The sequence below is a fragment of the Leptodactylus fuscus genome, chromosome 7 (assembly GCF_031893055.1).
Source record: "Leptodactylus fuscus isolate aLepFus1 chromosome 7, aLepFus1.hap2, whole genome shotgun sequence".
In the NCBI taxonomy this organism is placed as follows: Eukaryota; Metazoa; Chordata; class Amphibia; order Anura; family Leptodactylidae; genus Leptodactylus; species Leptodactylus fuscus.
Window position 1 is genome coordinate 100,405,197 of NC_134271.1, and position 25,044 is coordinate 100,430,240.

At 42.9% G+C, this 25,044-nt stretch overlaps 2 protein-coding genes and 1 non-coding gene across 6 annotated transcripts in view; 1 reads left to right on the forward strand and 2 right to left on the reverse strand.

The window, feature by feature from the left end:
* Positions 1 to 18,214, reverse strand: part of PRPF39 (pre-mRNA processing factor 39) — a 20,212-nt gene extending 1,998 nt beyond the window's left edge. Inside the window, exons 1-12 of one of the 4 annotated variants that reach the window (XM_075282659.1) lie at positions 18,056 to 18,214; positions 16,350 to 16,678; positions 14,731 to 14,856; positions 14,007 to 14,125; positions 11,930 to 12,097; positions 8,349 to 8,502; positions 7,006 to 7,113; positions 6,365 to 6,529; positions 5,937 to 6,063; positions 5,583 to 5,851; positions 3,217 to 3,401; positions 1,968 to 2,042 (exon numbers count right to left, since the gene is read on the reverse strand). In XM_075282659.1, the coding sequence (XP_075138760.1) occupies positions 1,968 to 2,042; positions 3,217 to 3,401; positions 5,583 to 5,851; positions 5,937 to 6,063; positions 6,365 to 6,529; positions 7,006 to 7,113; positions 8,349 to 8,502; positions 11,930 to 12,097; positions 14,007 to 14,125; positions 14,731 to 14,856; positions 16,350 to 16,655 (1,802 nt within the window). In that variant the 5' untranslated portion in view covers positions 16,656 to 16,678; positions 18,056 to 18,214. Of the gene's footprint in view, positions 1 to 1,967; positions 2,043 to 3,216; positions 3,402 to 5,582; positions 5,852 to 5,936; positions 6,064 to 6,364; positions 6,530 to 7,005; positions 7,114 to 8,348; positions 8,503 to 11,929; positions 12,098 to 14,006; positions 14,126 to 14,256; positions 14,857 to 16,349; positions 16,679 to 18,055 lie in introns of those variants that run through there. The other 3 variants (XM_075282662.1, XM_075282661.1, XM_075282660.1) reach the window with 3 other exon arrangements.
* Positions 3,466 to 3,548, reverse strand: LOC142214714 (small nucleolar RNA SNORD127). Its single transcript, XR_012717290.1, has one exon. It is a non-coding gene; the product is annotated as a small nucleolar RNA SNORD127 (small nucleolar RNA).
* A 117-nt stretch (positions 18,215 to 18,331) lies between the features above and the next one.
* The window catches only part of DORIP1 (dopamine receptor interacting protein 1), a 28,380-nt gene continuing 21,667 nt past the window's right edge, over positions 18,332 to 25,044 (forward strand). Inside the window, exon 1 of the mRNA XM_075282685.1 lies at positions 18,332 to 18,421. The gene's annotated coding sequence lies outside the window, so the exon portion shown is untranslated. The remainder of the gene's footprint in view (positions 18,422 to 25,044) is intronic.

Genomic DNA, 25,044 nt, shown 5'->3' on the forward strand with positions numbered 1-25,044 from the left:
AAAATAAATTAAAAAATAAATAAATATGGATTAAAGCAAAAACCTGCAATACTTCCTTCACTGATTCCCCCACCACACCCATTTTAACATTTATCAGATTACTGCTGGTTTCTACTTCATGGCCCTGTGTCAACTAAAACACATGATCAACCAAACATTGGCCTCAGCAGTGACGCAAAGCAAACATTTTCATTTGGATAATCGCTTTAAGAATAAGGTTGAGTTCACACTGGGTTTTTTGGATCAGAACCTGAGGTGGAGGCTGCCTCAGGTTCTGATCCAAAAACCAGGTAAGCACGACTGAAAGACAGTGTACTGCACTGGCATCCAGCCACGCACTCCGCTCCGGATTAGGCCCAATGAATGGACCTAGTTCAGAGGAGGGAGTGTATTCAGGCTGAATCACGAGGCCAATCGGTCTGAAGAATGAGCATCTCGCTTCTTTTCTTCCAGGCGGGGTGCCACAGGGCTCTGTGCTGGGCCCAGTACTTTTTAATATCTTTATAAATGATCTGGACGATGGAATTATTGGGGAACTCATAAAATTTGCAGAGGATACGAAGATAGGAGGAATAGCCAACACTAGTGAGGAGAGAGAGTGTATTCAAAAGGACTTAGACACACTGGAACAATGGTCCAGTGTGTCTAAGGTCCAGAGGCGAACAAAATGGTATTTAACAGGGACAAATGCAAAGTTCTACATCTGGGTAACAGAAATGTAAAAAACATATATAGTATGGGAGGAATAGAACTAAGTGATAGCATAGGGGAAAAGGACTTGGGCATAATAGTAGATCACAAATTCAACATGAGCCAACAGTGCGGTGCTGCTGCATAAAAGGCTAATAAAATTCTGGGATGTATTAAGACAAGCATTGAATCTAGATCAAGAGAGGTCATTATTCCGCTGTACTCTTCCCTGGTCAGACCACACCTGGAATACTGTGTACAGTTCTGGGCGCCTCAATTCAAGAAAGACATCGATATTGGAGCAAGTCCAGAGAAGAGCAACCAAAATGGTGGAAGGTCTGCAAACCATGTCCTATGAGGAGCGGCTAAAAGAACTGGGATTGTTTAGTTTGCAGAAGAGAAGGCTGAGGGGAGATTTAATAGCAGTCTACAAATATCTGAAAGGTAGTCACAGTGCAGAGGGATCTACCCTATTCTCATTAGCACAAGGAAGTACAAGAAGCAATGGGATGAAACTAAAGGGAAAGAGATACAGATTAGACATTAGGAAAAACTTTCTGACAGTGAGGGTAGTGAGGGTAGTGAGAGAGTGGAATAGGCTGCCACGGGAGGTGGTGGGCGCTCCATCAATGGAAATCTTCAAGCGGAATCTGGATAAACATATAGCTGGGATGATTTAGGAAAACCTGCACTCGCAGGGGGTTGGACCCGATGGCCCTTGAGGTTCCTTCCAACTCTACCAAAAAGAAAAAAAAAAAAGAAACGGCTACCGGGAAAAAAAAAAAAAAAAAAAAAAAAAAAAAAAAGACCTGAGTGGCTCCCATTGATTCCAATGGGAGACGTCTTTTTGGTCAGGGTTTTGAGGTGGATATGGCCTCAAAACCCTGACCAAAAAGCTCCATGTGAACTTGCCCTAAGAATATGGGAAAAAAAATTGTTGCCATGAAATTTTAAGTGAGTGAATACTCAACAGACAGAAGTTTATAGTTCAAAAAGTGTCCCCTTAAAACCCACTGATGTGCTACTCAGAGAACAATGAAGTGTACAGCAGCCAATGAAACCTCTTCCGGTTCTGTATTCTGGACCTCAAAACTCTCTATACCAACATGTGTTTCAGTATGAGGAGCCAGATTCTGACAGACACACCATATCACTCCCCCCCCACCGAACAGCTTCCAAATCAGGTACAGCATATATCATTATTTGGACAGTTTGTGGAGAAATTCTACAATTTAAATCTGGTCCTTTAATTTTAAAGGAAAAATAAATAAAATTACCCATTCTCTGCTTTTCTTTTCTGAATTTCTTGCTCTCTTAAAAGCCTCTGGTGCTCATCATAGCTGGTCAACAACCTGAAACAAAAGTTGACTTGTAAATATGATTTGGCCAATTGCACTGTATTATTTAAAGCAGGAGAGTATGCAAATCAACAATAGGTAATAGTACAATAGATCTCACTGAACGAGGACCTGGGCACTCTGACAAGTCCGTAAACACCAATATTTCTTAGGGGTGTTTACTGTACGCGATCCTGCAATAATGATCATATGGAACAAACAGCTACTATAGATTACAGTGGTTTAGCTACGGGCGACCTGCAATAGTCCAATTGCATGGTCTCAGCTTTAAAGTGGATTCTAGGGCTTAAATATTCAGGACATCTACTTTGGATATCATAAAAATCTTACCTCTGTCAAGCAAACAAGCCCTCTGGACCAATGAGGGAATTACTCCACAGAGGCAAGCAGCAACATCCTTCTTGCTCTAAAACACTCATTTTCATATTGACAAAAATGGAGATCTGTGCAACTGTGCCAATTCACATGGGAAACAGTTTGGATTCAGAAGCCTCCAACCTACCCAGGTTGATCTGCTGAGTTCTGCAACTGCCAACATCACCTGTCCAATATTCCCTGCAAGACTGGGTTTATGTGGCCGCTGTGATTATATGCTGTGTACTATACATATACAGCAAGAAATCACAGAAGCCAGCTGCCACGTGGGGTATGTTATCCCTTCAGCCAAATAAAACTCAGCATGGATCTGAGGGCGTTCGGGAATCCAGGACCCCTGTAGCTCAGCTGTTGAAGTGGTAGCAGCACTCATTGTATACTGCTTCCACTTCACCAGTGAACATGTCATATGGCCTGATGCCAGCTCAGCCCCATTCAAGTCAATGGGATGAGCTGCAATGCAAGCACTGAAGAGGCTTCTCAAACCGCTTATCAGCTAGGGGCCTGGTTGTCAGACACCAAAGACATGTCAAACCACTTATCCTGGAAAAACCATTGAAAATGGGCAAGGAATTGACTATATGAGTAGTTTTTGGTTTTTTTTTCTTCTTTATTTCAACATAACTCTTAGCAGTGGACAGCCGAACATCTCAGAAGAATCATTTCACTTGCTGGAAGGAGGAAGAAACCAAACATAGAAAGTATTCACAATTCCTATGTACAACAATGAAAAATGATACACAATGTAATACAGTTTTTAATGTTTAACTTCATAATTGAATATTAAACTTACTTGCTAATGTCTGAACCAAAGTCCTCCAAGAATGATACTTTTCTCTGAGAGAAGGTAATTTTTGTTGCCAGAGGCATTGAGCTTTTTATCACTTTGTCAAAGAGAACCAAGATGTTGCTTTCGTTCTGTTTCACATCACCGCTGAATTCCAGATCAATAAGGTTGAGGTATAGCTTCGTATTTTCCTGCCCAGAACATACCAGTTAGTTTTTTTTTCCTCCAACAGTGAACACAAAAATCTGACTTACCAGGCAATGTCAGCTTAGAGGGACTGTTGTCAACATGTTGTAATAGAAGTTACATGCAGTAGTCTCATAGATCATCACAAGCCAAGACAAGTAAATGGCACTTAGTACAACAGTATGAAATATAAAGTAGGAGCATAAACTAAAAATATGACACTAGGGTGAATATAGTAAAATAGGCATGTCAGTTTCCCAGGTCAGAAGTGGCACATTTTTGGGAACCTTGACATTTGTGACAAAGGTTTCTCAGTTTTCCAATCTGCATGCTACTTTTGAGAAAAGTGAGCAGGGTAGAGCTTGTAGGCCAGGAATGCTTCTTCTCAATAGATTTACTATAACTCATGGCAGAAAATTCAAGACCATTACCTGAAATCTACACATCCCTGACTGAGAGATTTAAATTTTGGCTTACGGGTCCTCCCAAGATACACTAGAGTTAATAGCTCAAGGCCACTTCATTCAGGTACAGCTTGTGCCAGAGAAAGGATGAATGAAGACAGAGGAAACTCAATTTTAAAATTAAACCCACTATGTCTTGTAAGACTCACTGGAGTAGACACGTTGCTATTTAATTATATTACACTTATAAATCTAAATAAGATTAAACACTAAGGTCATAGGGTTAGCAGACTGAAGCCCACCAAACTGCTAACACTGCTATCTGGTTCCTGTTGGGATTTTGGTGCACTATTGATACTGAAGAGCCTTTGCTGCTATGGACATAGACGTCACCAACAAGTATGTGCGCCTTTCCGTCCTGCACCAAAGATGAATAGACTAAGCAAGATTGTTGCCTTGTGCTCAGGTTCTGGTCTTGGATCCCCAAGTTGAATGTTTAAGCAGTACAGCTCTTGGATGAAGGACAGCGTCCAGGGCAGTGGAGTCAGTAGGTCAGATCTCCTTAATAAATGGCTAAAAACTAGGGTCAGCCAGAAACAGTAAAGTTATTTTAAGCCCCCTCCCCCACCAGTCTCCAACACCTCGATTTTACTTGCGGTATAAATCAACTAACTCCGCATGAGCAAACTTTAAAAGGTTAACAGTTTAATGGGCTCAAATTTGCAGTCTGGTACCCTTTAAATAATCACACTGTCCTATAGCTACTGCTGAGGGAACCCATCTATGAGTGATATTGGATACAATTGGATATGTACAATTCCATAGGCTATAAGCTTTTTCAAGCAGACGGACAATGTTATCTTTTATATCTGTATGAATCATGTAATAATTGTGGAGCATCTGTGTTGAACTGTTCCAGTTAATCCTCCTGGAAATTTAAGGCTAAACTGACCATTAGGTGTTGCCATTTCTCTTGTCAATGGGTTTATCTATACTGTGTGGCACCCTCAACACGGATTGAAAAAGGACTGTGTAGGGGGGGGGGGGGGGGGGGGCATTCAAGCAGTCACCACATTTTTAGGATGTATAATAAAAGGTACACAGATTTCTAAGAAAATATATTCCACAAGTTATATTATAATGTTACTCTGAAACTAATAGGTCAGGATGGGTAACAGGTCCTCTGATGCCCTGCTCACATCCACTTTTGTATTGCGTCCCCCCCCCGAACGGAGTACAAACGCAATTGCAAGCACTGTGCTGTAAAAGCACACAGTCCCCATAGACTATAATGGGGTCCGTGTGCTTGCCGAGCACTGCCCGCATGAATGATTCGTGCACGGCAAGCACACGGATCCCATTATAGTCTATGGGGTTCATGCTTGCAATTGCGTTTGTATTCCGTTCAGGAAGGGGGTCTCCATGCGGACTCTCCCCAGACGGAATACAAAAGCAGATGTGAACAGGGCATTAGAGTGAAAGTTAGCATGAACTAACACTAAGAGCAGTCCTGTTGCAACAAGGTCTATCATACCTAAATGGAAATGCAAATGAATCAACACTGCAGAGAACTAGCCTGTGCAAGGAAAAGATGTGAACCTCCACGCTAGACCATGGACCTTTCAAGTATGTGAAATTACCATTAGGATAAAGCCACATATTGCAGAAATGCAGAGTTTCTGGCTGCTGCAGAACCATAGGATTTTATCTGCATTACCCTCTGCAGCTTTAGTTTTCTACAACATGTGGCCTTTGTTGGAGGGGGTTTAAGGCGTAACTTACTTTGTCTTTCTGGAGGGCATCACTTAACACCTTTCTTGCCTTTGCCAAGTTCTTCTGAATTTTGAAATAGAAGCGAGCAAGCTTGATGGCATAAAATGAAAACTCGTGTGTGGCCTTCGAGTTTTTCATTGCTTCAGATAATAGCTCTTCAGCCTCCTTAATGTTTCCGTGTCTCCTCTCCAAGTTGACTCTTCTTAGTCGAACCATTGCTAGACTTTCAACAGACTCCTCCAGTGTTTTCAATATACGTTTTGCTTCATCCACATTACCTGCAACACCAGAGGCTGTTAGACTGAAAAGTTTTGATAAGACATTTGTCCTATAAACAGGAGAAAAACACTGAAAACATCTTACCCTGTTGTTCCTCAAATCCAGCCCATAATAAATGAGCTAAAGGTTTCTTCAAGAGATGAATATTGCATGCTCTGTTGTAGACATGTCTTGCTCCTTCAGCGCTGTGACTCTCCATATACTTGGCATACTAAATACAAGAGAGACTCTCTGTTAACAGGTCTAAGAACAATGTAAAGTGTGAACAATAAAATTCTTGTTTTAAACCCATTCAGCACCTTTATTGAACCACTAGACTAGACTCTGTAAGGAAGGGCGAAGGGAGGCAACGCTGTTGGCATATGCAGCAGTCAAATCTGGTTGCAAGCAGACCATCCCCTAATGCAATAGATATAGTTATAGATGAACAGAATTCACAAGTATACAGGGTTAGGCACGAGATCAATGTGTCAATTCAGACGATATGGCACACAAGAGGTCACGAGTCTTACTTTTATCCAGAACTCCTCATAGCAAGCACAGGCTATGACACATCTCTCAAAGAGGATGACCACTCGCTCATGGGAACCATTCTCAATTTCAAAGTCCAAATACTCCTTCCAGTTACTGATTTGTACTTTCTCCAAAGGCTTCACATGAAAGTATGGTCTCTTAATCTTGGGAAATTAAAAAAAAAAAAAAAAAAAAAAAAAAAAAAAGCATTCAGCTAAAAATTTAAGAGCCTCTTGCAATGTACAGCAGTCTATATACAAGTTACTTCAAACACTTTGTGCCCTGCATGTTATGAAAATAGAGAAATTTGGTGCCAACAGAGACCTTCTCCTCTCCAAACTCTGCCTGCAATCATTATCCATTCATTTCAACGGAAGGCAGAGTCTACCGGAATAGTCACTGAAATGAATGGAAGGCAGAATACCACCATCTGGTAGAGCAGAATTTCATGTGGAATTTGTAAATTTTGCAGTGGAATCCATGGCAGATTTAGAAAACTCAAGAAGATTCTGCTTTGATTTCAAGAAGCAGAATTTCTCAAATTTTACAAAATCTGCCATGTAACTTATGATGAATTCTTACTACTAGGTAAAGTGGGGGTGGGGGTGGGAGTGGGAACAGTCAAAAAAACACAACTTACTCCCTCTTCAAAGGCCCATCTTTTATGAACTTCATTTTCATTGAGGCTGAAGATTTCTTGGTGAACTTCAATAATTCGATGTCTCATGTTCTCCACTTCTGTTGTACGCTACAAGATAAACGTTAAGAGAAAAGGGAAAGGGGGAGGAATTAATGATTTGGTTCACTTCTCCAAGTGATAAGCACCTCATCACTGTGTTTGCATAAACCAAAGCTAATCAAAAACAGTCACATGATTCAGCTGTGGGAATGCACGTTCCAGATTCTCCTGGCATACGCATAGAAAGCATTAGTATCCAGGGAACTTACACACAGCAAACAGTGCATGTGTCAGAAACAACAGTACACCACCTCGTCTGATATGCCAAGCGTTCTCGAAAGCCAAGTGGTGATGCCCCTGCACCCCCTAGATTACTCAAATTGATTGAGATTCTAACGAGAAATTATAGAGTTGCCTAGTATCTGAACTTGGATAGATCTAACGCTCTGTGCATTGAGTTGTTTGTAAGGTTGAGGAGCATCCTTCTCCTTGCCAATATTACACTGACCCGCATAGTGATAACCCATGCCTGAACAGGAAAGTGTTGGAATGGCAGTTCTTGTGGTATGAAGCACATGCACAGTGCAGAATGCAGTCTTGCTCTAGCACAGGGGTAGGGAACCTTCGGCTCTCCAGCTGATGTGAAACTACAACTCCCATCATGCTCCATTCACTTCCATGGGGGTTCCAAGAACAGCAGAGCAAGTATGCATGCTGGGAGTTGTAGTTTTGCAACAGCTGGAGAGCCGTACGTTCCCTACCCCTGCTCTAGCATGTGGAGGTCGGTGGATATCTGTGGCGGCATTTTGAAAACCTGGACCTGATGTGATTCATGAGTGAGCTATATTACATGGGGGAGGATATATAGGCTTAGAACCTTATTCAAACACTAATTTATCAAGCACATCTAACATCTTTAGGTGGCTCGCCACCACTGTGGGTGCTGAGCCCATCAAATTAAAGGTCCCCTGAGGATTAACCCTGACGGGCTTTGAAACACACAACAATGCGTGAGGGGATTTGTAAGGGCGGGAGATAAAAGGGAAGAGAGACAGGACCTTGTAGTTGCACTGTAGGGATTGTTTGTGCCCAGGTTACCTTTCTAGGGCTTCTGTGTACATGTTGGTTCATTTGTACTTGTGCCTTTTTAGTATTTAAATAGTAAAAGTTTTAATGGACACATTGTTCTGTTATATAATACAAACAATTGTGGGTGTAAGAAATACGCAAAACATTTTCAGTGTCCTTAAAACCTTAATTTTGTTCTAGTTCTTTGCCACAGACTTGTCTCAATTTTTCCATACCTGTGCTGGATCAGCTATGTCTTCAAGGCCAGATGGATACTCCATTTTAGATCCACTATGGTGATTTACTGAAGCCAACTCTTTCCGCAGCTCGATGAATTTTTCAGGAGTAAGAAATTCTTTTGGCAAGTGACCTTGTATGTGATCTTTAAACCTGTTGGGGGAAGAAATGCGATTCATATAGTAAAAGGTAGAGAAAAAGCAAATACATCTAATCAATAGAGGAAGGATGGTTATACAACCTACTCTTATTCACTCAAGCTGTAAAGCAGCATTTCATATCCAATGGACTCTCCATGAACCCATCTGAAAATTAACCCTCTGCATGAGTCGATATTTAATCTGTTAATGACAGTGGATTACAAAGTTAAATTGCTGGCAGCTTCAGCTCATGCACAGGTCCAGAAACACTAATAGGGAAGTAAGTCTATTTGTTAGCTGCGTTAATTATATATATAAAGCAGCTAAGCCTTGGGACACCCACCACACAGCAAAACAAAGGTTGCAATACACCTTCCTGGTTCTGTTAATCACATGGGTAAGGAAAGGCCAAACTGAAGTACTAGGCAATGCAACACTTATGCTCAACACTGAACAGCTCTGCTGTCTTTTTATTGTAGTTGTCCTGCAGAAAGCACCACTAACAATCATACACTGAAACTTTAAAAAAAAAAATTATCCTGACAAGCACTTTTAACATCTGCTTTATTGGATATAAAAAAACCGAACACAGAAACATGCCAGTCAGACCTTATAATTAAAAAAAAACCCAAAAAAACAAGCACACCCCTGCCACATACATGGCACCACATGACTGTTCACCCAATTGCACTGCCCAGATGCTTTGTCAGGGGAAAGGCCATAGACTACATAGCATTATGTAGAAAATGAACTTCTAAAACTAACAGGAGATTCCACAGAAATAGCTTTACAGACAACTCAAATATAACTTCTAAAAAAATAAAATGGATCATAATGCCAAAAATTAACTGTCACCACTTCACATAGTACCAAACAAATAAAATATTCAATGCACAGACTATAGTTTATATGAGAAAGTCTTTTATACAAGGGATATCTAAAACTGTGCAAATACCACGTAGACAATTATTCTGCCAGAGAATTAGTTCTTAAAGCAGAATTATATCCATTATCAGGGGTGATAAAAGATTGAGACGTTTAACCTTTTATGATGATCTATGGTTTAGGAATTAATATAGACCCTCAGCATGCTCTAGGATCCTGTGACTGTGGAGATTTAAATGTCAAATGAATGACCGAACCTTAAAGGGGTTGTCCCCCAGTGCGGTAGAGGCCTGCTGATACAGTGGAAGTCCCAGCTGCACGAGACCAATGAGGCCAATCAGCAGCCTGGGACAGTCACAGATCATTTCCTTAGACAATGGACTGGCCTCAGTGGACAAATGACCATTGAGGCCAGTCAGAGGCCTAAGGAAAGAGACCAAAGACGATACAGCCAGTAAAGTCTTTTGCAAGAAAACATTGGAGCAGTAGGACCGGACCATGCTAGGAGGCACCAGGGACAGGAGAGGTTGTCCCTCACCCCAAATATATAAAAGTTATCTGGGATATCCTCTAAGATAGGCCACCAAAAATCAGATCTATGGGGTTCTGGTTGTCAAATCCACACGGATTAGCTATTCTCAGCAGCTGTTATAAGGAGAACAGAGCTCTGTTTGCCACCTAGTGGCTGGATCCAGATACTACAGTTCAGCTCCTATAAAAGTGAACCAAAGCCAAGCTGCAGTAACTCAGTTCAGACATGACATACAACAGTCATCAGCTTACAGAACTGTTCTCCACACAAAACAGTTGACCAGCAGAGGTTCCAGGTGTCAGACATTAATCCAATACAGATGACCCATACTGAGGAAAAGCCACCACCACTTGCCCAGAAAACCCCTTTAAGTTTACCTATGCCAAGTAACAAAAAAACAACCCCCCCCCCCCACAACTTAAGAACAAATCTTAAATCTATAAAGATTTCTTTTAAAAAGTAGCTCATGAAATTAAACATCTCAACCTCAAATACAGACAGATGGTAGTCTTACTTACCAGACACTCCCCTTGCATGCCTGATGCAGTGATGCCAAGGAAAGGTCTGAGCATTTTTATTTTTTTTTTAGAACTTCTTACCACCACCTGAATGTAAAAGCTACATTCACCGCAGCAAACTATTGTTATACACAATGCAGTAAAAAATAAAAAGCAATTTTGCCAAAGGTCTTAAATAAAAATCTTCTGTTTTGTGTCTACAGTTGTAATGTAGTCTCCATGTTAACAGATGTCAAACTCTGTATCCTGGTCTTCCTGACATATTTGCCTTCTGTCCTTTACTTTTGGCTACTGTACCAGATGTATGTTATAAAGCAAACGGAAGAAGAATGACACTACACAACATAATTATGTCCAATGGAAGTAGAACGGGGCAGGGAAAAAAATATATATAAAATTTTAATAAAAGGGGTTGGCCACTTTATAATAAATGTGGACATAGAGTGGTACATACAAATTAACATATAGGTTATGGATTCCCAACAAGAGTCCCATGGCACCATGGTGTTCAAAGAAAATGAGAAAAGACAGCTCCGAGCTGCATCGTGAAGTACTTCAAGGTGTAGGGTGCTCAAATACAATAAATCAATGACTCTCACCTTGTTGGGTTGTGAAGAATTCACAACTACTTGAAGTGCAGTAGAACCTTTTGACAGGGGGTTCCTCTCGGTTATTGGGGCGCAGCTGGGTCCGGACACCCAATGATGTTTAAGATCAGTACCAGGACAATGGAAAAATCAAACAGGAATCACCAAGGACCACACTCTCACAGTGTTGTAGTAAAGTCCAAATGTCTTTATTCAAGTCACAAACACACAACATACGTTTCGGGGTTAACACCCCTTTGTCAAGTGTTCAAGGACAGGCGCTTGGTGATTCCTGTTGGATTCTTCTATTTTCCTGGTACTGTGGCACCATAGTGGGGGTACTACTGCATGCAACATTATCTGTGGCCTTTGGACAGTGTCCTTTGTTAAAAATTATTTGACATGGGTAACCTAAGGAAGTACATTTTATTACAAGGCTACCCAGAGTCTAAAAAGTTGAGCAAATTTTGGTGCATTTCTCAAGCACTGAAGAGAAATCCGCTTCTCCACATGAACATCTAAGGACAGATCTAGTGAACAGAGCACGTTTCTTGAGTGTAAGTGCAGATAAAAACCAGGTATAATCCTTGCTACTTACATCCCCTTACCCATTAGTTATCAAGGATCACACCTTTAAGCATAGTCACTCAATGGTCCACTTTACATTCATTAAGACAAAAAACTGCATAAATGCAAACTATAAGCCTTTACAGCAATTCATGAATACAAACAATATCCATAGGCCCCATTATGGCTTACAAATTTCATGGAGGGGACACCTGTCAGGGTGTGGTCTAAGATAGCCATTTGAAGCTCACAGATCAGGCTTGCTCACTGTTTTAATGACTAGCAATTCAGTTCTACATAGGTAACAGGAGAAGAAAAAAACAGCACATTGCTAGGTACTACTAAACTTACCTTTGAAAATGATGTGCATAGAGCTGTGTTGGAATTCCCAGAAGGCGACTGTAAATAGATGTAACTCCACTAAGATTTCCTTGTTCAGTCTCATAGCTAATATACATTTCCCATAACTTATCAGAACGAAAGTCTAGACCGGCTGACATGATGGCATGCTCAAAAGTTCTGCAAGATAAGAAAAAATCATACCAATTACACAGACCCAAAACATGAAAGTTGTGTTATTTAACAGAGGTAGAGAATCTAATTAAAAGACTAGGTGGTTTAAGATATTACACGTGCATGGGTACAAGAGTCACCTCACCCACTGATCGGCTGTTAAAAGAGGGGTGTCACAGTATTTGCATGAGCACTGCGGACTCTGTTGTAAATAAAGTCCATCCACCTGCATGCTGTTTAAACCGTTGTAGGGAGGGCATTGCAGTTTCAACCTGTCCACTTGAATTGGATGAAGCTGCGATATGGTAACTTGCTGCTGCTGCCATCAAGTAGACTGTATGTAGGTACAAGGACTAAAGGAAAGAGATGCAGTGCATGCATCACAGCCATGGCAAGAGGCTTAACAGGGTTGCCTAGAATCAGAGTGGCACTAATCTAATACTGATAACCTACAAATACTCTGATCTCAGCGAAAATCTTCAACTTGTCCAATATTGTTGAGCAGGAAAACCAAGCAGAAGTTCTCATCTCTACATACTGCCATCAAAATATACAATCCAAGAAAAACAAGTGTAAGGCCTCTTGCAGACATCCATGGGCCGGCTGTGCATCCGAAGCCACATTTATTCAATGATTAAGAGCGGCGGAAGCACAGCTGCAAAACCTGACAGGAAAAGGATTTGTTCTGAGTTTTGCGGCCTGCACTGTTGTCCCACAAACTGATCCATACATAATCTTGTGCATTGCCTGATAACACACCGTCCCATTAATTTCTATCTGGGAACTTGCCCATGGCTGTCTGTAAGGAGCCTTTAAAAAAAAAAAAAAAAAAAGGGGGGGGGAGCGTAAAAGTATAATAAGTTGAGACATATGAAAAAAGGATTGTTCTATGCTAACAGAAAACTGCAGCTGTAAGTTATGAGTATCAGTTTCTATGTCTGCAAACCTCACAGTATACCGTATTTTGCGGACTATAAGGCGCATTACCCATGAGTGCCTTATAGTCCTGCCTAGGTCCATATATAAGGCGAATCGGACTATAAGGCGCACCGAACTGTAAGGCGCAGCGCTGTCCGGTGCGTCTTATATGTGATTGAAAGCGGCGGCCGCTTAACCCCCCGCGTGCCAGCCGCTTCTATTCATTTCAATGGCACGCTTCCATTGAAATGAATGGAAGCACTCGGCACGCGAGGAGTTAAAGGGATTCTACCATTAAAAGAACTTCTTCCTTCTTGATCACGTCGGAATAGTCTCCTTACCTTTTTACCATAGCCAGCGCCGCCTTCTTCCGCAGCTCCGTCTCTGTCTTCTTTGGGCCTCATGGATGACGCATGCGCAGTCGGCTCTAACAGGCTCTCGCAGCCAGAGCCGACTGCGCATGCGTCATCCATGATGCCCAAAGAAGACGACACGGAAGGCGTGAACACAGCTCAGGGAGAAGGCGGCGCTGGCTATGGGAAAGGTAAGAGATGAATAGCCTTTTTAAGGCTATTCCGACGTGGTCAGGGGGAAGAAGTTCTTTTAATGGTAGAATCTAGAGTTGAGCGAGTACTGTTCGGATCGGCTGATCCGAACAGTACTCGCTCATCTCTAGTAGAATCCCTTTAAGCAGCGGCCGCCGGCAAAGTCTGCATGCCGCTTCCATACATTACAATGAGAGCGCGCTATTCAAATAGTTAGAGATGAACGAATACTATTTGAATAGCGCGCTCCCATTGCAATGTATGGAAGCGGCATGGAGACTTTGCCGGCGGCCGCCGCTTAACTCCTCGCGTGCCGCCGCTTCAAGCCTTATATAAGGCGCACCGGACTATAAGGCGCACTTTCGATTTCTGAGGAAATCAAAGTATTTTATGTGCGCCTTATAGTCCGGAAAATACGGTACTTTAGTAAAGAAAAATGATGAATAACTCACCCTCTCATGGTGTTGGTGGTCTCAGGGTCAGCAGGGTCTAGAGTTTCTTTTAAAAACTGAAGATAGTGTATCCAGAGGTCGACACTTAAAGTAATAGCCTGAATTCCTCTACGATAAACCTACACAGCAAGATAAGAGAAAGAAAATACACCAGGAGAATGATACATTTCTATTCCCAGAAGAATAACTTGTATCCGGTCAACCTTACAAAGGCTAAATATTTGGAATTTCATTGAAAATCTGCCATTACCATTGAAGTGGAGGTTGGATAGAACATGGCTTATGTTCTGAGCTCCACTTGCAGAGAGTCTTGATCTTCAATGCGCAGCTGTATTCTTAGCAGGAGCTGAGGGCTGGCTTTGAGGTACAGACCATAAGGCACAGACCCATTAGATTCTCATTCTCAGCGTCTGACCACAAATTCAATAAACAAGTAGCAAAATGTAAACCAGCAAAATTAAACTAAGCCACCACACAACGAATGACAGAAAGCCCTGCCCTACTTGTTAAGCTGCAGTGTAATATTGGCTTGCACTGCACAGCTTGACAAACTGTGGAGATTTAAGGCACCTGTCAACAAAGAAAGGAGATATTAGGACAAATGTCACGCCTAGTGACAAATGCTGTATTAATAATCCTGCTTTGACCTTACACAGGGCCCTAGAGCAAGCCCAAAGCAAAATGTCCAATCTTCCTTCTAGTGTCTACATAACATCACAATTACCTCATCAGCCTCCATGACATTATTGTTCCGCTTTTCTATATCAGCATACTTCTTCCAGTAGCCATAACAGTATGGATAACGGGCGAGGAACATATCAAAAACCCTTCGAGCACCATATATGTGATTCTGGAAAAGACAAAACACACACAATAGGTCATTTTCAGAGAGTAGAAAAACCTCATTTAGGCCGACGCAGATTTTTTGGTTGCAGATTATGTTGCTTTTTTTAATCCAAAGAATGGCTACAACAGGAATGAGCAATATATATGAAGTTCTTATACGTCTACCTTCTGCTCAATCCACTCCTGGCTTTGGCACAAAAATAAACACACAGAAAAATCTGCAATAAAAAACAAAACAAATAAAACTGTTTCCGCAACGTGGGGCCTCAGCCTTAAATGTGCAAATTGTTTAAATGCAACCACAAAAGCTGTTAGGACAAGCTCAACAAAAGACTGGCATTTGTGGCACACTCATTTACAGGTCATGGTAACATTTACTGAACAGAAGGGACCTTCAGCTTATCTTTGAAAAAGCTGGGCAGTGTTCAAAATATACTCATTGACCCAAGCATAGAAAGCATACATTTATTGGGGAAAACTGTACACTAGAAAGGAAGAGCCACTATGCTGTCAGGCTGCCTCTAGCCTGCATACAACGTAAAGAAGGGGAGAGAAGCCATACAGTTCCCGTATGGTATCCTGCAGCACATTTACCCACAGATGTTGTAGCTGGGTTTATAAATCCTACACTCTAAGGCTGCCAAAGGTGGCATCATAGCTGGTCCCATAAATGGTCAATAAATCTGGCTACTGGTAAGACCAAGAAAGTGTTGCAATCTGATGGAAACATTCCTCACAAGCTCATGATGTGGCTGGGCAAGCATTATCCTGAAGGAAAAAGCCAGTTAGAGACCCTGCCATGAAAGGCAAACTATGTGGCCACATGATGTCCTGCACATATCCCTGAGTGTTACTGTCCATCATATCAAAACTAGAGGCATGTCTAGCAGTCAATCTCAACAAGAGGTACATTACCCAAAGTACCATCTGAGAAGCCTTTTTATGGCAGCAGTGGAAACCCATTTACATCCTCTTATGGCAGGATCCAATGACTAAGCAGCCCACACCTTTAACAATTTACATATGAGCACAAAACATAACTGCATGATGAGTTTTGCAGCAATCTGACATGTCTATCTGGGCAATGACCATATACAAGTCTGTACCACACTACTCGCATAACTGAACAGATTCATGCTGCAACAATCAGAGCATTTGCTCAACTAAGCTCTTCCACCAACTGTCCTAATTGTGGAGGTCTCTGTATCAAGGCCCCCAATAATCAGAACTTCTGACAACTCAAAAGTTTTATAAAACAGGTACACTTAAAACCAAATCAGGAAAACAAGCATGGTTTACTGGGCAGCTTCATGCACTTTCATAATGCAATTCTATAGCTATAGGCTAAAGGTTTTAACTTTCTGGAGAACCAGTTACCAAACAGCTTGGAAAGAATGTAAACAGAAGCATTTGATGCCATAACCTTGATCTATAAATACTTCTAAAAGTGGAGGAGAACAAAAACAGATGCTAAGTTATACAGGCAACGTTTCTAACCTCTTGTTCAATGTAATGCAACAGGTATGTCCATGTGGTGAACTCTTCAGGATTTGCCTCCACTGCCTTCCAATACTTGTCAAACTCTGGAGGAAGAGGTGGCTCTGGCTCTACTTCTACTTTCTCAGGGGGTTCGGCAGCTTCCTCCACTTCACTGGTAGTATCTTGTTCTGGAGACTGTTCCATGGCAGTTACTTCTAAAATATCTTTATTGTCTTTAATAGACTGTGAACCCTCCTCAGGTGCCTCAACTTTCTCTTCCGGATTCTGTGTCACGGGACTAGGTTCTGGCTTTGGGTCCTGCATCTTGGCACACTATTCTTGTGGATCTGAAAAAAAAGAAAATTCTGAATAAAGCCCAATACTCTACTGATTATCTGGCACAGACTTAACTGGGTAACAAAAATAAGAATTCCACAAACTCTTCAGCTAGCTGTTATAAAGACTAGGGCTGGGCAAACACTGCCAACTTTACTGGATGTATATTAAATATCTTGAACAACAGGATAAATCATCAATTGATGAACCCAGAAAACCCAAGATCCTAAAGAAAGGTCATCATCTGAAGATCAGCAACAGTCCAGATAAGTTCCGATCTGCTCTTTGAAGAGACTGCAGTTCTCAGAAGAGAGCCATTTCAGATCGTATTATTAAAATCTAAGCAGTACCAATGGATTTGATCTCTTAACTGGCTCTCATGTTTCTATTACCAATTCATCTTGACCGTGGTCTGACTCCCCAGAGTTTTCACTTTCTCTTACTACCCATGTACAGTATATAGTCTATCCCTTCTTTTGGTTTGCGTTATGTGCATTTTTCATTTTACATAAACCTATACGGAGTTACTCCTGGTATACAATGTTTGTTATGTGGATTACCTTGTGATTTGTTCACCCGGTGATGTAACACTATTTTATGAGGCCTCCATATGCATGTCAATTTTCACCTATTATAATAGAATACTCATCTATATATAATTTGTGTGTGCATCTATCTATGGAAAATATTTATGACGTTTCAGGCACATGTTTTTCTTTAGCATAGATTCCAAGAGGAATTTGAAATCTTAAAGAGCAAATAAATGGGACCATGTGGTCTTTATCTGCAGACAATCTTCTATGACTTTCAGCAATAGTTCACATATCACGTTTTACCTTGCTGTGGATTGGATAGGCTTCCTGACAGATAAAAATACAGTTATTGAACAGATCACATTGAAGTGAATGGGAAGCTTCTTGTAAGAGTGTGTCAGGCAGACTTTGGTGCAGAAGCTTTCCAAGACCCCGGACTAAGACCTGTGTGAACATAACCTATTAACTAAACTTCTTAAAGGCATTTCTACCAAGTCTCCACGTACAATCCCATAGGCATAAACCTTCGTCCACCTCACCCGAGCAGACGTGCACACGTTGCCGCCTGCAATGCTCTGTGAGAACCCTCAGTCTCGGTTACATAAGCACATGCGGTGTCAGCTCAGGCCTGGGTCACCTCGCTACATACGGCCACAGGCTCAGGACTTGGTATAACAACAAACGTCAGCAATGGAGCGCACTATGGAGGCCAGCACGATAGAAGGGAGGACAAGTCTGAAGAACACACATACCACTAGCAGGACGGTTTATGAGAATGGCGCTACACTGCGCGGACTTCCCTCACACACGGCCGCACAGGCACGTCCCGCCATTTTATACTCCCCACACACATACCAGCGACTGCAGCGCGCTTCTCCAAGTCTCCCGAGTGTTTTCTCTCCGACACCGATCACACGTCTCACATCCACAGCCGAAAACAACGCACGGTCTAGAAGCCACTGGCGGTAACGAGCCACCAACACGCCGCCAGAACTGGGCCGCTCCGCCCAAAGAAAGCGTCAGTACGTAACGCCTGTGGTAATATTATCGACGTAACGTGCGTCAGCTTCCCAGCGTGGAACGCAAAGAACGTGGTGACGTGTAATTGTTTATCTACGCTGCTGGGTGGAGGAGCAGCTGGGTTAATGTCGGCGTTTGCTGGAGACGCCCCTCGGGGCCCCGCCAGTGTTCTCCTGGGCTGAATACAAGCTCCAACAGCGGGTGAGGTTCTGCAGCTTTCCGGCTCCCGGAGTGTGCGGCTATCATTGTGGGGTCCTGCAGGCCGCCTTAGTAGTGCTCGCATTCTATTGGCTGGACACAGGGCCAATGACCGACAGGGCTGCCAAAAAAAAATCCTGTCACAATAACTTTGCAGCTTCCATTTGCTCAGAGATAGTGGTTAGCTAAAGCTTATACAGCAACATGTTGTTGTCATTGCTGTGCTCAGGGGACGGCTGGATCTCTTTGCCCAGAGGGGAGATTTGCTGTGCCAGTATATGCCAGAATGACAGACACATGGCTTGCTGTGCTTGGGTACCTTGGCGCTTCAGTTGCTGTAACTTGGTGTCACGGGTGTCCTTTGCCCAGCCGGGGTGTTCTAGGGCTTCCCTTGCATGACGTGTCTATATGGGGTACAGAGGTAACTATTGCTATCTGACCTTGGACCATGAGGGGTATCAAACGTCCCTCTATTCTAAATGGCACAAGGTAGGTAGGGGCCCCATTTCAGATTTTGCATCGGGGCCCAGGACCTCCAGGTTATGGCTGCGCCCTTAGTAATACTACATAAGCCGATGACCCCGTACAATATTACGTCATTTCATATGCCAGTGGCCATCACGTTTCCATATCTTTTTTCAGGACTCCCAGATTTGTCTAAAACAAAAATCTGCATTATAAAGAGAAGCGTATACTGGGCCTATTGTTGTCTTCATGTCTCAGTATTTGGGTTAGATAATTTTACAGTTACCATAAGGGTGCATTCACACTTCGGATACGCTGAGCTGATTCTGATCGTAAAACACGTTCAGAATCAACGCGTACAAAGCAGATCCCATTCACTTCAATGGGAGCCGGCAAAAGTGCGCTCCCCATAGAAATGAATGGGCTGCTTTTTTCCCTATTGGTTTCAATGTGATACGCTCATATCACATTGAAACCAATAGGGAAAAAAGCAGCCCATTCATTTCTATGGGGAGTGCTCGTATGCCGGCTCCCATTGAAATGAATGGGATCTGCTTTGTACGCGCTGACTCTGAACGTGTTTTACGATCAGAATCAGCTCAGCGTATACTTAGTGTGAATGCACCCAAAGGGCTCGTTCACACGGGGCAAGAGGGGGCAGATTTTGGCACAGAATCCACCTCAAAATCCACTCCCTCACAATAGAGGTCTATGTAGACCACCAGTGATCTCTTTTCCGCTAGCGGTTTGTTCCCGCTTGCGGAAAAAAGAGGAGAGCTACAGTATATTAAAGTGGACCATCCGCATGAAGACAATCCCTCCGAACTAGGCCCATTCATTTGGGCCTATTCCGGAGCGGGAAGCTGCGACAGTAGCGGCTAGCCGCTGCAGGCGCATTTTGGTGCCGATTCTCACGCGGCTTCCCGCGTCAAAATCAGCACCAAAATACGTGGTCACTAGCCCATGTGAACTAGGCCTGACATAACCTTGTGTTTCCTATTTCACATCAGGATACCTGTGGTATTTTAGTGCTACATTGCCCTTAATAGCCATAGATACTTGCAGGAGTATTACCAGTCCATGTACAGCTCAGACCTGTAGACATGCTTCTCATTACCCCTGTACTAATTTGCTTGTTCAAGACGTGTGTCTTGACTGCCCACTCTAGGGCATCTCTAGTCACAGACTCAACTGCAAGAATAAGCAGAAAGCTTGTTTGTTCAGCTGCAGTCTGTGCCTCAGGTTGAAGACAAAGGGAGGCAGAATTGGGACAGACTCTGCCACAGGACTCAGGTTGTGGTATCTTTATGGCGTGGCCTTCCTGAGGTCAAGAGAGTATGTGGCCAGCAGGATCCTCCCTAATCTGCAATCCTGTCCACCTTCTGATAGGGGCACAGCTTTGACTATAACTCCATGGTAGGCACTGGGGTGAGAGTCAGAAGCCAGACTGGTTCTTCCAATCTTTTATCTGGTAGAGCTAATGAATTATTGTACAAGTTTAATAGTTTACTATATGCAATAATGTTCAGAATCATTGGCAGCAAGCAGATATCTTAAAGCAGACAAGAATTAAAACACAAAATATAATAGAATATATTTATTCAATATTTAGGCTGATTTAACATGAGATCATAACATCCTGTGTCTATAAGAAGATTACTAGGACTATGTGGCAGTTATCTACAGTCTGTGGCTCTACAGCTGCTATAAAATTTCCAGTGCATTCTGGTAGTTTTGCAGCAACTGGAGAACCACAGGTTGCAGACAACTTGTTTAAAGGGAATTTGTGGGTGGTTCTGTGAGCACAATCCACTCTAAGTATCACTGTACTGAAGTCTAAATTAATACAATTGCTTTATGAGCCAGCTCAGAGAATTGTACAGACACACGGCTACGTAGTGTGAATAGTGAGTTCTGCTTTAATGGCGGGAAAAAGATATTTTAAATACATTGTAGGCGTGGTTATACATTGCACAGACAAACAACTGATGGGACTAGAATAATTAGCATAATGTGATTGACTGTAAAGCACAATAGGGGTATCGCATTTTTGCTTCTAAGGCTGGTCTTACACAGCCGTAATGTAATCTGCAAATGGTCCGCAATTGAGGGTTTTCAATTGCGGACACATTATACTTAATGCGGCCTCTTACACCACCGGATATTTTATCCGGGCCGGTCGGGCTGCAATCGTGGTCTGCAATTTATAGAACATGTCCGTAATGGCCTTGAATTGCAGCACTGCACGGACTCGCCCATAGAACTCTACGGGCATCTGCGGTGTCTATGTTGCTGATCAGCAACTTGCGGACCGTAAAATCATTACGGCCGTGTAAGACCAGCCTAAGGGGGATGAATAATCTGGATAGAACAAAGAAGACTCTAAGATGGCTACAGACATGCCCTGCAAGGAATCCAAAATGGAGGACATGCATAATTTGGCACTTTCCACAGTTTAGAATCTTAAATTGACCTAACAAGTCCTTTTGGACGGTGGTCTAGTGTCACAAATGTCATGCCCCAATACTGTCAGTGGTGACTGGAAAAAAATAAACCTGTATATTTACCTAGAGCGGGGGTCAGCAACCTCCAGTACCTGTGCCAGAGTTGTCACTTGAGGTATATCTACCTGGCACAGGCTTCTCTCAGCTGTGTTGCTACAGGAGAGGAGGTACTAAGGGGGAAAGCCTTAGGGCCCCTTCACACGGCGTAAGCACACCGCTCATTTAGACCCGTACACGCGAGAGTTTCAAAGCACATCCCATTCACTTCAATGGGAGCGCGCGTAACGTGCACTCCCATTGAAGTGAATGGGATGTATTTTGAAGCGCTCGCGTGTACAGGTCTAAATGTGCGGCGCGCATACACCGTGTGAAGGGCCCTAAGTGTGACATTGTGTTTGGGAATGAGATAACCTGCTCAAAGGGAAACTACTGTTTTTATACCTTGACTAAACGTAAAATTAATATGGAAGCAGAACATACTAAGTCCCCACATTGCAGAATTGCAGTGTTTTCTTTTGCAGATTTTGCTGCATTTTTTTGAGCCAAAGTCAGGAGTGGCTTGAAAAGGAATAAAGCATTTAGACAAATAAAGCATTTAGACGTTTTCCTTTTGTTAAAACCACTCCTCATTTTGTCTAAAAAAAAAAAAAAAAAAGTAGCAAAATCTGGAACAAAAAACTCTGCGTTTCCGCAACATGGGGCCTCAGCCCAAGGCTGGGGCCCCGCGTTGCAGAAGCACAGCTTTTTTTGTTGCGTTTTTTTAAGCCAAAGCCAAGGATGGCTACAAAAGGAATGGCAAATGCCTAGGAAGTTCTTATATTTCTACCTTATGTTTATTCCACTCCTGACTTTGGCTCAAAAAACCACAGCAAAATCTGCAACAACAAAAAAAAAGCTGCGTTTCCGCAATGTGGGGCCTCAGCCTAAGGCCGGGGCCCCATGGACTGGAAACCCCGCAATTTGGCCGCGTTGGAAATACCGCGGAAAAAATTGCGGCGGTGTACAGTACTTGCAAAGTGGATGGGATTCATGTGAATCCCATCCCCGCTTTGCGGAAAAATCACAGCGCAGACACGCTGTGATTTCCAAAACCGTTGCGGTTTTGAAAATCGCAGCATGTCAATTATAAAGTGGCGGCCAAAAAAACCCACACCATTTCACAAAATGTAATGATTGTAGCGAAAATGATTTCTTCTCTTTTTGCATTTCTATCCTCGTCTCTCCTGGATGATGAGTATTTGACAATTTGTTGTACGTGTCACGTGACATTTCTCAGTTGATTTCGTAGTAAGAGGTATATATATCATCTGCAGGGACTCAATTTATACGCATCGCGTACATTTGACAAAATCCACTGGTGCATTTATTTTGGCCACCACTGTATCTACGGAAACACCGGAAGCTTTCCCATAGAAATAATTGTAACAGAAAGTCTGCGGAGGAAAACTCAGTGAACTTTCTGTTCAAAGCGCAGCAGCAATGTGTTCACGTCGCGGTTGTTCCCCCAGCGCTTTATCGCGGCAGTTCCGGCCCATGGGGCCTTAGCCTAAAGTGGTCATTCATTCATTTTAAAAGGCTGGAAAGGTTTATATGAATTTATTGAACATCTAAATGTCCACTGTTCATACAAATGCAGATTTTATCATTAGAGATGGCTCACACTGAAATATAAGCTTAAAGGGGTACTCCCACGTCACATACTTACCCGTCTTCGTTCCTCTAAAATCTTCTGTCTTCCGGCTTTGTCTCGTCATTGGTGGGCAGGGTCACATATGCAAAGCCAAGCGGCGAGATGCCGCCGGCCCTGCGTGCGTGCTCATACACCAGTCTTGCCTTCACAATGCGAATACAGACCCGACACCCTGTGGGTCTGTATTAGCATTGTGAAGGCTAAACTGGTGTATGAGCGCGCACGCAGGGCCGGCGGCATCTCGCCGCTTGGCTTTGCATATGTGACCCCGGAGCGGAACAGCATCGCTTCTGCCGCTGCTGTCTTCATGCAGGGCAGAAGCATAGCGATGTGCCTGTGCCAGCGTCTAACAGTCCCCAGCATCCGCCTATTACAGCGGATGCCGGGGAGTTAGACGTGGGCACAGGTGAAGCCAGCAACATCTCTATGCTTCTGCCCTGCATGAAGACAGCAGCGGCAGAAGCGATGCTGTTATTCCGCTCCTCCGCCCCCCGCCCCGGAATAGCAGCATTGCTTCTGCCGCTGCTTGCTTCATGCAGGGCAGAAGCATAGCGATGTTGCTGGCTTCACCTGTCCCCCAAAGGGTAAACTACCCCCCCCCCCTTCCTCCTCCAGGCTCGCTCCCGTGTACTTAGCCCCTCCTCCCTGAGAGCAGCAGACACATCACTTGACTCAGGAGCAGCTAGGTCAGGGCTGTGGCCACAAAAAAATGAATAAAGTGAGATAGTGGCCAAACAAAGCAGTTTTGCTGAAGCAATGTATTTAGGAAAAGTCTTACATTCACATTAATAAGCATTATCGATAGGATCTTTGTGACGGGACAACCCCTTTAATCAACTAATTGGGTTATTGATATCATTTACGGTATGTTCTATGACTGCCGTGTAGCAGGTCGATATCCTTACAAGTATTACATGGCACATTAAGCACTTTGTCTTCATTTTTAGAAAAAAAAATGAGCATGCTATACGAAAAAGGTTACTGACCTAGAGTAAAAACTGACAAGACTCCTCTCTGGTGCGTCTGCTGCCTGTACGGAGGTTCACTGAAGCTAAGGATGTACCGCTCGGCTTCACTGTGGGCATTAGTAGGGTTAGGACTAAGCTATTTGTGACACTAAACCATTAGTCCACACCTGTGGTTTAGTGTTGTCCCAACATAGACCACACAGGTTCCCTTTAAGGATAAGCTTTTGTTTTTATTTTTTTTATTCTGATTTCAGGTGCTGAAAGCAGTCAGTGTGTAATTTTGTCTCTGCTGGTACTCAAGGTTTAATAAATGATTTATAAGCTGGAACATGTTCCCTTTGACTCACTGGCTATTTTCATGTTCAATAAAAGATTGTAATCATAATGGCTGATTCACGCTAAAGCCATGGCTACACTCCAGCGTATCTGTAGCATGACTTTCCAATTTTAATATATCAAGTTGCAACTGCAGTCCAGAGAAATTCTTTCATAGCACTGATCATTGTGGGCTAGAAGTGTAGACACTTGTAGACATTTAGAAGCCTCCACCTCACAAATAAAATCACCAATAAAAGCCCAACACATCTCGAATAGGGATTGGCGAACCATTTGTTTAGAACTGTATTGAACCCGAAATTTCCAAAAGCTTAACTTGAATCTTTTAGGGTTTATCACCCATAAAATGCTATTATACTGTGAGGTTTCCAGAGTATAATAAGTGCAGGCCTAGGGTAGGTGAGGGAAAATGACAAACACTTCTACTTGCCTCTCCTGGGCATCTTTGCAGAGTCCAGCAAACCAAATGAGATGACCGAGGGTCAATCATAGGCCTCAGCAGAAACCCTGGGGCACTCAATATCAAACTGAGGCTTAAAGAGGACACCAGACTCCAAAGATGCCCAGAAAATGCAAGGTGAGTATACAGTGGCGGCCAAAAAATCTGCACCACTTCACAAAATGTAATGATTGTAGCGAAAATGATTTCTTGTCTTTTTCCAT